Here is a 13,060-nt window from a genome sequence, read left to right as displayed (position 1 = left end):
ATTTGAATGTGAAATAGGTCTATCTACAGCTGATGCGATTGCGGCAACTTATGATATGGACACGGGGAACTAAGGAATGGAATCAAAATGGATCAATATTGATTTCTTTTGGACGTAAAGGACACCTAAAATATTCTCTGGAATATGGCGATTTCCAAAATGTCACAGCCATACTGCTAGGGATGAATTGAAAGTGACAGAAAGGTCGACAGGAAAGAAATACATCCAATACAACAAAGATAGTTAAATGGCACTTTCAAATTAAAATGAAATTGTATCATCAAATCATTATGACAGTGTTGATTGAATTCGAACGTTCAAAGTGTGAAGTTGTGTTCCTATAAATGAAATTGAAACTAGTGTTTGGCACGAATTTGAGCGTCTATCCAGCTGGCGCGAAATTGAATGCCAACGTTGAGTCTTTGAATTGAATGAATTTTTCTCTAAATTGAATGAAATAAAATCTAAAAGGAATGACATGGAATGAAATTGAATACTCAAAGAATTAGCATGAACCGTGAGAGTAAAGTAGTGACCAGAATCGCTTGAATTTGAACGCCTTTCCTTCAATTCGAATGCAAATGTGATGAAATAGGGCGTTAAAACCTACATCAACCCTCAGTTTAGTTCGTCCATTGTTCCAGGATTTCATGAATAAATGCCAAAATCATGGCTATAAGATCGTCACTACAGTAAACAACATGCCGAAGTTTAATAATACCATCACATGTTCTAACAGCAATGTTATAACTAATCTTTGACCTCTGATCTTGAAAACATTGATACTAATGTCAAACAGACAGATTTCCTTTTCTTTCTTTTTTTTCTTTTTTTTCATGTTGGATTAAATCTTTTTTGAGTGCTAGTCAATGCGCTGTTCCACATGTAAACCGTGTCCCTTTACCATAATCTAGTGACCTCTTACTTTCACCTGCATGAGCCAAGATTTCATTTACTCTGAGGTCACAGAAAAATGCTCATAGAAGTATAATGATCATTTCACCTTATACTCGTTTTGCATGTGATATGTTTTATATTGCCATTGTTGAGTTTAGACTTTACAGTGCCCTTATATGAGAGTGGCTGAGTATGATGGCAGCTAGTGTAGGAGCAATGTCTGCTCTCTATTAACATTTCCTGCACCTACATTGTACAGGTCAGAAGGTTCTCAGTATGTAAGTTTCCAGTCTCTCTCCCCCCCCCCCCCCCCTCTCTCTCTCTCTCTCTCTCTCTCTCTCTCTCTCTCAGTTGTCTTGTCTAAAGTTTATCCACCATCTCCCAATCCGCCCGCACAGGCATTTCCCCTTAGATGAAATCCTGGCAAGTGATATTTGGTTATTCGAATGGATCGATGTCATTAAAGTCATGAATTAGGGGCATGGGGGGGGGGGGGGGTGGCAATATACACAATGCCTATCAGAAAATGTGTTCTATGACGATCTTCATGATTTAAAGCCTGCAGGGTAGGTTATTTTGAATCATATGCACATATAACTATTAAAGTAACAAGGCACAAAAGATGAAAATGGGTGTCAATGAAATTTTTCCTCACACAAATACAAAGTACTACACTGGACGTTCAACGCTGATACAGAACCAGAAAGTTAAAGCAACATTAAAAAAGTAATGATCCTTTCATTTCTCCACTTTAATGATATTATTTCACATTAGAAGCCTTAAAAGACCCCAGTTCCTTTCTTTTTTCCTACTTTGTATTACTTTCACGTCAAAGCCTATCTTGGCTCAAATGGCATACCTCGAACAATAAGTCTGTACAAGGCTCCCCTTCCTTGACTTCGCATGCCACTGTAGTGAATCTCATAGATGCCTTCATCCTCAGCCACAATTGGATCAGAGAATGTAAACGTGCTGGTCGTCTGTCCTGACACAGGATCTCCTCCATCTTTTCTCCAGACAGGCTCTCTAATGGTACATCTACCTGTATCTCTCATTTCAATCATCACTCCTGTTTCACCTACATTCACTGTACGGGTGAATCTCCCATCCACAGGCTCAAAGCAGGCTGATGCACAGAAATAATACAGTTTAGAATGTATCAATAATCAATGCACCATGCTTAGACTTTAGAGGGGATGGCTAGTAACTGATCAGTGGGAATCAGTGGGAATGCAGGGGGATGACTGTTCCAATCCTTGTGGGATTCATTGAAGAGTACAATATATACTATTGTTGTGTGGAAATTATTTGCTTCAGAATGGTCTCATATTCACGTAATATGCAGTTTAATGTTTCCAGGTTAGCATTCAATACCACTCTACAGTCCTAGGGTGGTGTGTTAATTCTCTTTTCCATTCTGTTTGTCAGGCAGTTTTGCTCAGGATCAGCTGTGTACATCTGTAATTGCTATTGCAATACCTCATTTTACCTCATTTGAAGACAATATTGACACTTTAAACATTATATAAACATCCATGTCAAGTACATAAGATGTGGCTTATAACTGTACTCATTTCAAATGTGGAGTTGAATAAAATGTATAAGATTGTTTCTCATATCCAAATTTAGGTATGAAAAGAAACGTTCGCTATGATAGTTCAGTTCTCTTCATTTTAACATTACCATTTTTTAAGGAATGCATGTAATGTCTTTTGATTGCAGGATATAAAGAACATACTGAACACAAAATAATGTTACTGGTTACTTCATGGTATAAAGATGTCTCAAAGAAGTGACAGAAATACGTATGATATGGCCCCACATAATCAAGCTAGCTTGTAAAACTGTAGGTTTCAAAACTCATTGCTGTGGAAATCAATGTGATATTGTACTCCTTTATTTGCCCAACATCTGTTGACAGCATATATTTTGTAAGTTCGTTATGTCAGATTTCGGGAGGGATGCCAGGACGATGGCATCAAAGTAGATCCTAAGCTTACTAGCAAATCTAACTGCCGTTTTTATAGTATAGTACAATAGTTTGGGTGCCAAAGTCAGATTTCGGACCTATAAAACCTTGCTGTGCTGTCTGCTCATTACTTTTGTGATGGTTTATCCTATTTTGAGGGTGCTGAATCAGAATTGGGGTGATGTAAATCCAGTCAATCCAATCGGGGGGTGGGGGGTGGGGGGGGGGGGGAAGACAAAAATGCACGCACACAGATCACAAAAAGGCAAATACCATGTTTTAGTCATTCATATTGTCCCTGAATATCATGTTTTCTGATTTTTTTCTTACTTAAAAAATGTCCACAAATGTGTACACCAAAATGTTGAACTTTATATCTCAAAAAATGCAAAAGCTTCCTTGCTTGGTTCATAGATTTACCCCTCTCTTGCTCGGTTGCTGTGCTTTTTCCCTGCATGTCCTTAGTCCCGCAGTATGATGACCATGCATGTATACAGGCATCTTCAGTAGGGTGCTATTCTCCCTCAATGTGGTAAAATCACTTCACCTTTGGTGTCACCCCCAGCTTCTTACATGAAATGGCTGCCACCTGTTGGCAGCCATTTCTAATGACGTTATTAGAGCGATAGAATATACATATAAACGCACGCTACACAAGTTTCAACATTTTAAAAAAAAAATCACCTACAATTGACACTAGGGGAAATAATGCGACTTTCACATCTTGGGAGCCATCTTGGCTGCCAGTTTTAACAGCTTGTATGTCTTTTGAGCTCCTGCAGATAGGTTTTTAAACTTGGGGAAACTATTATGTTGAATAATATCTATTGTCATCCGTATAGGCCTACATAATAACTACAGTACTATAATAGCAGTAGTATATCATAATACCATCTCTTCTTTTGAAAAATGAAGATATTGTCTGGTCGTCAAATCCTTCTTGTGAACCGTGGCAGTAAAACGCTCCAAATCCCTCCACTACCCAGTCATAGGTGGGTAGAAATCTTATACCTCTGCCATCTCTTACAAAATTCTGAGCTGGAGGTGGTTCAGGTGAAGTGTCACTGGGGATTGGTGCTGTCCTGCCAAAGTCACGGGAGGCTGATGATGATGAAGAGCTTCTATAGCACTGCAACTCGGCATACCCATCTTCAATGTTTGAAAATTTAACTGAAAGTGTTGTGATGTGGACTCGTTCACCTGGATCAACAAATCATACATGTAGGATTTTAACAGAGGAAAAGGAATAAGTAGTGTCCACGTTATATTACAGCTTTGTTGTTTCCGTATGTTACAGCATTCAAACAGAACATCATAAAGTCCTGTCCACGTTTCCACTTTATTAAATCTGTTATTCCGAAGGTCAATTGATCCAAAAATTAAATAGATTCGTAATTCTGAATCCCTTTGCTATTCGAAAATGGCAGAGTTCATTAATCCGCAGATTTGTTCCGAAGGTTCATAATTCCAAAGTTTCAGTAATCAGAACATGAAGTAAGGTTTGTTAATCCGAAAATGAACAGAAGGTACGTACTAACGTACCTTTGGTAATACAAACACTATTTCATTCTCGCATTAATGAATCTTTGGAATAGCAAACCTTATTTTACCTTCAGATTAACGATTCTTCTGAATAATACACATTACTTCATGTTCAGGTTAATAAACCTGTAGAATAATCAACTGTAACCATTCGACCACCAACGAATCTAATAATCAAGTTGCAAGCTACAGTTTTTACAAAAGATATCACAACAGCTCTTTTGCCTATTGTAAACAGATAACATTCACAGTCTGTAAAATATTCATGCATGTTGCAATAATCTATTCATGTACAAGATTCTCCAAGGGAATATAATTAATTAAAGAGCACTGAAACAGGAGTATTAAAAAAGTAAAAACTTAGAAAAACCTTTCAGCTGACAAGACAGTGGAAATTGGAAAACTTCAATGTCTTAACTCGTTCCTCCCGTAATTCTACGACAGCATTCAATGCCCCCAAACGAGATTCTTTTGCAGGTCGACAGAGAACACGGATGACTTTGCAATCCTCTGTAGTGGGGCAGATATGTGAAAAAGATGCTCACATCCGGCGGAAAGTATGAAATTTTGCATATAGGGGTATTTTGAGGCGCTGATTTCAAAAATTGCCGGATCCAAGAGGTCTGACAACGGGGTCGGCCGCCATTTTGAATTCCAATATGGCCGCCGTCAAAGATCCCTATCTTCACTTCTGAATGACATTAGCCATTGGAACTTGATATCTTAAAGCATGGTGATATGATGACTTCAATGACAGACTTATTTGATTTGTCTGACAAGTTGCACGGCAGCCAATTTGAATTTTTATACATATTTGCCATGTTGGAGTGTTGAAAATCTCTATCTCGTGTTTGTAAATTAGGCTACCTGATTGAGCGCGCGTTTGTAACTGATAGAGTGCGCGCTGCTGTATTTACATTGTGACGTCAGTGAAAGGTGCATTATGCTTCCTTTTTGCTGCACTTTATGACATGCCCGTAAATGTTAGTCATGATGTTTGTCTTCGTAGTCACATTGGAATTCAAAATAGCAGGCATTGCGTTTGTCAGACACATCTCATCAGTTAATATTTTAACTCAGTATGTTTAAATACTTGTTTACCCCTAATTTCAGGGTCACTCACCACTGAGAAATCGAGATAGGGATTTTGAATATTTCGTCGAGGCGGCCATATTGGAATTCAAAATGGCGGCCGAACCCGTGATCAGATCTCTTGGATCCGGCAATATTTGAAATCAGCGCCCCAAAATACCCCTATATGCAAAATGTCATACTTTCCGCCGGATGTGAGCATTTCGACCAATTTTTGTTACATATCTGCCCTACTACTGTGTATAACAGTCAAGTGGTATATTTATCCCCTTTCCACTTCCATCTACATGCGGAATCGAACAATATAGATTATCGGTATGTTTTGAATAGATGTGAAATACACTTGAATTGAATTTAATTCTATACTTCCTGAGTTTGCTTTAATCACCTAGTCGCAGATGAAACGTCTCATCAATTCTTTTTTTGTCGAAGTCATGTCACTAGATCATCTCTCCACATGCAAAAAGAGTGTCTAAATGAATTTCTTCCTGCAATAGCTCATATTCTGAACCTTTCATTGTCAGGGGCGGATCCAGGAATTCTGTAAAGGGGGGGGGGGGTGTGACTAATATTTTTGGTGGCACTTCCGGGTTTCATTTCATTTTTTTCTTTTTATTTCTTTTGTTTTTCACGAAAAATAAAGGGGGAGGGGGGCGTGCGCCGGTTGCGCCCCCCTCTAGATCCGCCACTGATTGTCATCGGGTGTACTTCCTGAACATGTCAAAAAGGTCGTTCATTTTGCCCCTTTTGAACAAATTTAGCCACATTACAGAGATCATTTTCATAAACACCAGTTGTTTCCTATTAATCAGTCTGCTTACATCCACATCAACTCCACATCATGCCTTATATTGAAGATACTCATTGACCTCCTCTTAGCAGTAGACAAAGGCCATGAAGCTGCTCTCCTGCTTGTAAATATGAGCTGCATGTACAACATTTATAATGCATTGATCCTCAACATACTAGACTAGCATACTAGAGCCTAATTTTGGTCGTTTGAATACTGGAACGGTCTTGAGATGGATTGCATCTTATCTACCATGTCTACATGACCGCAAGCAGATGGTTACCATTAATGGCGCCTCTTTCCCAGTCATTTCCTCTAAGACAGGCGTTCAACAGGGGTCTATAGCTGGTTAATTACTATTTCTTCTATACACAGCCCCTCTGTCTTTCAGTAATTAACTCTCATGAAGATATACTACACGATATTGATGCTGCGATACTCAAATTTACATAATCATATTACCAAATGCCAAAGTTGAAGCATTCTGTAAACTAAATAGTAGCTGTGTCAATGATGTTAAGCAACGGTTCCACGATAATGACCTAAAATTGAATTGCCTCAAATCAAAATTTTTACATGCTCATTCACAGTTCAGGCCAGGTAGTTCTCTCGAGGAATTTTCTATTGAAGATAGTACTATCTCCGTCTCTCAGTCCGTCAGAGATCTTGGAGCAATTGTGGACAAGCATTTGAACTTTCAACAACTCATCAAGAACTCATATTGTTCTGCTGCTTGAGGTATTTGTAAAATTGGTATTTAATCCGCAAATTATTTGGTCAGTCTTCCACTGAATGTCTTATTCAAGCATTTTTATCTTTTCGTCTTGTTTACTGTAATTCCCTTCTCGTTGGCCTCCCTGCTTCTTTGATGGCACCACTACAAAGAATTGAAAACACAGCTGCTAGTAGGTCCATGACCCTTATAAAGAGATCTGAACACATCACTCCAGTTTTCCGATCCTTCAACTGCCTCCCCATTTATCTTTATATCATTTAAAATCTTTCTCATGGTTTATAAGATTATAACAATCTAGACCTATCAACTCTTATTTCAAAATCTTGATTTCTCTCCGCTCCTCCACTTCTACCCGATCTCTCCGTTCAATTCTCCTCTACTCTGCAATTATAATATAATTATGGTACGTCCTTGCACTAACAACTCGCTATGGTGATAGGGCATTTTTCTGTCATTGCTCCATCTCTTTGGACCAACTCCCTGTTTACATTTGCAGTGCTTGATGTGTAGATCAGTTGAAATCATTGCTTAAAACTTATCTATTGACCTAGCTGTACTTTTTGTGCACATGTATATAATTTGGTATTACATTATTGATTAGTATAATATACTGTATTTTAATTTCATTTTTCCGTATTAATGTGCTTAATAATGCAAGTATTAAACGCGTTATTGGTGTTATTCACTTTTATTATTATTATTATCATTATCATTACATTTTGAGAACCCAGGTTCCCATGTAGGTTTTTCAGTTGACACAAGTGGAATCTGGTAAACCATATCTCCGTAAAGAATGGGTTAAAGAAGCTGCTTCGTTTTTTATTGAATGAAGGCACCTGTGCAACACTCCTCACTTTTTGCATGCCATACGTTGACATAAGTTTCATATTCCCAATCATAATATGCCGATATTCAGTAATTGACTTTGAGAAACAGAAATTAAATCAGAGGATGAAAGTGAAGGTAGAAGCTGCATCAACATTTGGATATTCGTTATGAAAGTCAAGGGACTGCAAAGTTTCATGCGTTATGACTGAACAGTAATGGTTGCAAGAACAAGTATGCACACCATATTGTATACAGCTGTGATGACTTGATGCAATCATATTATAGAATGACCTGCCACTGGTTGGTGCACTGTAGAACACCAATGTAATGAAAGGAATTATTTTGGTCAAGTTATATTTAGCAGCATTTTTTTAATCCGTTAAGGTCATCAACACTAGGTTATTGCAACGCAAAATAACTTCATCACATGAAGAATTAAACATAGGCCTATTATGCATGTACTTATCATTTCGTGTCATAAAACACATGTAGCTAACAATTTGTCTGTAGGTGAACCGGAGACTTAGGAGGTTGTGGTATACATTATGTGTCAGGAAAGGAATATATTTGTCTCGAGTGTTTACATAACCATTGATTTTGTACAAAAGATCGTCAGGTCAATGATGCCTCTGTTGGTTAGGATACTCCAGACAAAATATATAAAAGAATATTAGTTAAGTAGATTCAGTAATGCCGTACATCATTGTGTTAGGTTCAGGCGAGCTCATCCGGCTGTGAGATTAGGTTAATGATATTCAGGAATATGATAAGGTGCTAGGAAAGTCTTAATTTATAGAAATAGTTTGCTTTTTGAGGGGAATTTTTAATGCAAACTTCTTTCTGAGCCATATGTAAATTGATTTTGGTAGGTTGTGTATTAGTACTGACGTAAGGGAATATCAGGTTGAGACACATTTTGGTTAGCACATCAAACACATCAGTACGGGTTGCAGTCATAATCTACGAGACTTGAATCAACGTCGGCGAGCGGGAGTTTCATGCAGGGTCGACTACTGGGGTGACTAAACGACGCCGGCGCTATACCAACTTCTAAAGGGGGACACAAACCCGGAACCCAGAGCAGCAAAGCCAAAAGTTACACGTGTTTATTTATATTTTATTTTGTTTTGATATTTTCATCAACAACCAACTACCAGAACTCGATTATTAAAAGTGTTGATTTAACTCTACTTGATTTGTTTTGATTCGAATGCTTGCGTGTCAACGTAGCAGAATAAATAACAAAAAACAGGTCGCTCATGTTACAATTTGGAGGCCCCACCGAGAGTTTGCTACTTGACCCCCCCCCCCCCCAAAAAAAAAAAAAAAACCTAACATACCTTTGTGACTTGAAATAAGTTTTGTTGCAATGATCACTCTGAATTGAATGTTTTTGTATTCTGCTGATACACGATGAAGTAGTACACTTGTGCTAAATTTTACATGTTAAACCTGTTGGTAGTGAAGTTTGAGAGTATTACCTGTGTGATAATTTAATGTGATTTTGCTGGCCCGGTGTACGTTGTGTATGACATTTTATCCGAAGTGCTTCTCCCCAGTGGTTACGCCCTTGGTACTTTTGACAAGACATAGGCTGCGTTTATCAACTTTCCCCTCTTTAAACGGCTTTCGAAAGCCCCTTCGATAGCCCTTTCGAAAGCCCTTTACAAAGCCCTGTACTATTAATGTGCCGCTTGTTTTCTAAGAAGGGACAGAGGAAAGCAATTACCATTATAAAGACATATCTTCCTTTGAGAGTGACGAGTCATGATGCAATGCCACAGGAATCAATTGTCTTCCTATCTGTGAGACAGCTCCAGTTTAGCACATACTTCAAATATTTCTGAGTGGCGGCATGAGACTTTGGCTGCGTTTATCAACTTTCCCCTGTTTAAAGGGCTTTCAAAAGCCCTCTCAATAGCCCTTTCCAAAGCCTTTTCCAAAGCCCTTTAGGCTGCGTTTATCAACTTTCCCCTATTTAGACGGCTTTCGAAAGCCCTTTCAATAGCCCTTTCCAAAGCCCTTTCCATAGCCCTTTCCAAAGCCCTTTCCAAAGCCCTGTACTATTAATGTGCCGCTTGTTTTCTAAGAAGGGACGGCGAAAAGCAATTACCATCGTAAAGACATACCTTCCTTTGAGAGTGACGAGTTATGATGCTATGCCACATGAATCAATTGTCTTCCTATCTGTGAGGCAGCTCCAGTTTAGCACATACTTCAAATATTTCTGAGTGGCGGCATGAGACTTTGGCTGCGTTTATCAACTTTCCCCTGTTTAAACGGCTTTCGAAAGCCCTTTCGATAGCCCTTTCCAAAGCCCTTTCTAAAGCCCTTCCAAAGCCCTGTACTATTAATGTGCCGCTTGTTTTCGTCAGCTGCGTTTATCAACTTTCCCCTGTTTAAACGGCTTTCCAAAGCCCTTTCCAAAGCCCATTAGAAACGGCTTTCAAAACAGTTGCGTTTATCAACTCATCGCGAACCATTTTTATTCGCACAGGCCGTATCCCCGTGCCTGTACTATTAATGTGCCCCTTGTTTTCTAAGAAGGGACGGCGAAAAGCAATTGCCATCATAAAGACATATCTTCCTCTGAGAGTGACGAGTCATGATGCAGTGCCACATGAATCAATTGTCTTCCTATCTGTGAGACAGCTCCAGTTTAGCACATACTTCAAATATTTCTGAGTGGCGGCCTGAGACATGGGATCAAAGGGAATGAGACTGCTGTTACTCCATTTCTCGGACCTCCTTGGTGAAAGGTAAACCTCCCTGTCCCCAGCATATGCGTGCATTACGCACAGCTGTATGTATACACGTGGTACACGTACTCGTGTGCACTTTAATAATAATAATCATAATAACTATTTCTTATTGAGCGCTTTTACAGGACCTGATCGAAGCGCTGTACATAATATATCAACAACCAACATTCACACAGTATAAGATCAACATAATAACAATTGAGACAGTTCAGTCTTGAGCCACTTTACGTGGCGCGCGTCTTTCCAGAAACAGGAAACGCATGGTTGCGTAACCGCAGTAGGGCGACCTACAAAGCCGTTTCAAAACAGCTTTGCGTTTACCAACTTCAAAAGGCTTTTACAAACAGGTGTCTGAAAACCTGTTTACGAAACCTGTTAGGAAAGCTACAAATTTGCGGCTTTTGAAAAGGCTTTCCGAAAGGGCTTTCAAAACAGCTTTGCATTCATCAACTCATAAAAATTCCTTGAAAGCTGTTTGGAAAACCTGTTTCTGCCGAGAAAAGGAGAGTTGGTAAACGCACCCTTTCGTAAAGGCTTTCCGAAAGGGTTTTCAAAACAGCTTTGCGTTTATCAACTCGTAAAAATTCCTTGACAGCTGTTTGGAAAACCTGTTTCTGCCGATAAAAGGAGTTGATAAACACATCCATAGATAGGTGGTTACGATTTACATTTCGTGAATTCCGGTAGGGAACTTTTCTATGCCATGAATCTTGTCAAGTGAATGGAATTCGTGTTCTCCATGGTTTGCCCCACTCCATGTTACGCCCTTGGTAGTGTCGTTGAGATTTAGCTCCGAGCGGATTTGATTTAGCCTACGTATCATGAATTCCGGTAGGGAAATTTGCTGAGCTATGAATCTTCACGTGTGAATGGCGTTGCTACGGAAGCTTATAAGTGCCAACCAGATGACGAGATAAGAAGACGAGAAAACAAGCTAAATGCCGAGAAGCCGAGTTATTGGAACTCGGCAAGTCGACTTGTTTGGGTCAAGATGACACAAAGCCGAGTTATTGAAACTCGGCACGTTGATTTGTTTTGGACGAGAAGACAAGATGATGAGTTGTCGAAACTCAGCAAGTCGATTTGTTGGGGACAATAAGACAATATGACGGGTTTTTGGATCTCGGAAAGTTGACTTGCTTTCGACATGAAGACAAGATGACGAGTTCTTAGAACTTTGCTAGTCTGCTTGTTTGGGACAAGAAGACAAGATGATGAGTTGCCGAAACTTGGTAAGTCGACTTACTTTGGACAAGAACACATCATGACGAGTTGTTGAAACTCGGCTAGTCTACTTGTTTGGGACAAGAAGACAAGATGACGAGTTGTTGAAACTCGGGTAGTCTACTTGTATTGGCCAAAAAGACAAGATGATGAGTTGTTTGAACTCGACAAGTAGACTTATTTGAGACAAAATTACAAGATGACGGATTGTCGGAACTTGGCAAGTCGGTTTGTTAAGGACAAGAAGACAAGAAAATGAGTTGTAGGAACGCAGCAAGGCGACTTGTTTTGGATAAGAAGTTAAAAAGGTCCTTTTTTATTTATCTTATTTATTTCAACATATTTTGACAGGATAACAAGATCAGCAGGTGAGCGCTGTTTTACATCAAGGTCCTGTACAATCCAACTATATGAATATAAAATCATGTTACATAAATATAAGCATAAAACCACGACAAACAAGCAATCATAGTTGTAAGGAGCAAAACGTTTCGTTGAAATCAGTAGTAACCAGATCAATGTACGATATGACAAAAAATATGATAGAAAAGGATATATTAAAAAAGAAAAAAATGATGCAAGATTATATACACAATCATACCATTGGGTGTACAAAAGGAGTTTTTTAAAAAAGTACAACGGCGTTGTACTTTCGCGGTGAATTAAACAATTAATCCGTTCTGTTGGTTCTTTAACGCTTAATTGTGTGTAATTCTAAGCTTTTCTTGTAACCATTGCCTTCTTTTGTGCAAGGAAGGAATGATGGGATTATTATGGGATGGAGCAAAGTGATATGTTTTGTCGGTTATTGATGTTTTGGCCTTTTCCGCGCAAAGTCGTGTCAAAATTGTCCTGTTTTAGTTGTGTTTTAATGCTAGATCAGTTTTAATATTCTATTATGCTAAGCATTGCTTTGTAAATATTGCTATAATTCTCATTTTGAATGGAATTACTGGGGGCCGGGGACAATATTTTCCACCAATATTTTCATTGTCAACTGCCCAGTCCCCCCCCCCCCCACCCTTCACGAGGAAAAATCAGGCGATTTATCATGAACACATATATTTTACTATTTCTGAAACCTGCGGGGGATGATTGTACATACCCCCCTCCCCCACCCGATATCTACACCCCTGCTTGGTGGGGAGGGGTGCTTTGGAAGATGGGAACAATAATCATGTTTGCGAAATATGATATTGCTGTAGAAGTAAAGGAACGAA

At 39.0% G+C, this 13,060-nt stretch overlaps 1 protein-coding gene across 1 annotated transcript in view; it reads right to left on the bottom strand.

Moving 5' to 3' along the window:
* LOC139741688 (uncharacterized) overlaps positions 1–13,060 on the bottom strand; it is a 100,028-nt gene that overhangs the window by 69,245 nt on the left and 17,723 nt on the right. Inside the window, exons 2-3 of the mRNA XM_071652272.1 lie at positions 3,758–4,066; positions 1,757–2,023 (exon numbers count right to left, since the gene is read on the bottom strand). Coding sequence (XP_071508373.1) covers positions 1,757–2,023; positions 3,758–4,066 — 576 coding nt within the window. The remainder of the gene's footprint in view (positions 1–1,756; positions 2,024–3,757; positions 4,067–13,060) is intronic.

Source organism: Diadema antillarum, unplaced genomic scaffold (assembly GCF_040938485.1).
Source record: "Diadema antillarum isolate AM-2024a unplaced genomic scaffold, OU_Dant_1.0 scf00000031, whole genome shotgun sequence".
In the NCBI taxonomy this organism is placed as follows: domain Eukaryota; kingdom Metazoa; phylum Echinodermata; class Echinoidea; order Diadematoida; family Diadematidae; genus Diadema; species Diadema antillarum.
This window is presented reverse-complemented; position numbering and strand designations above follow the sequence as displayed.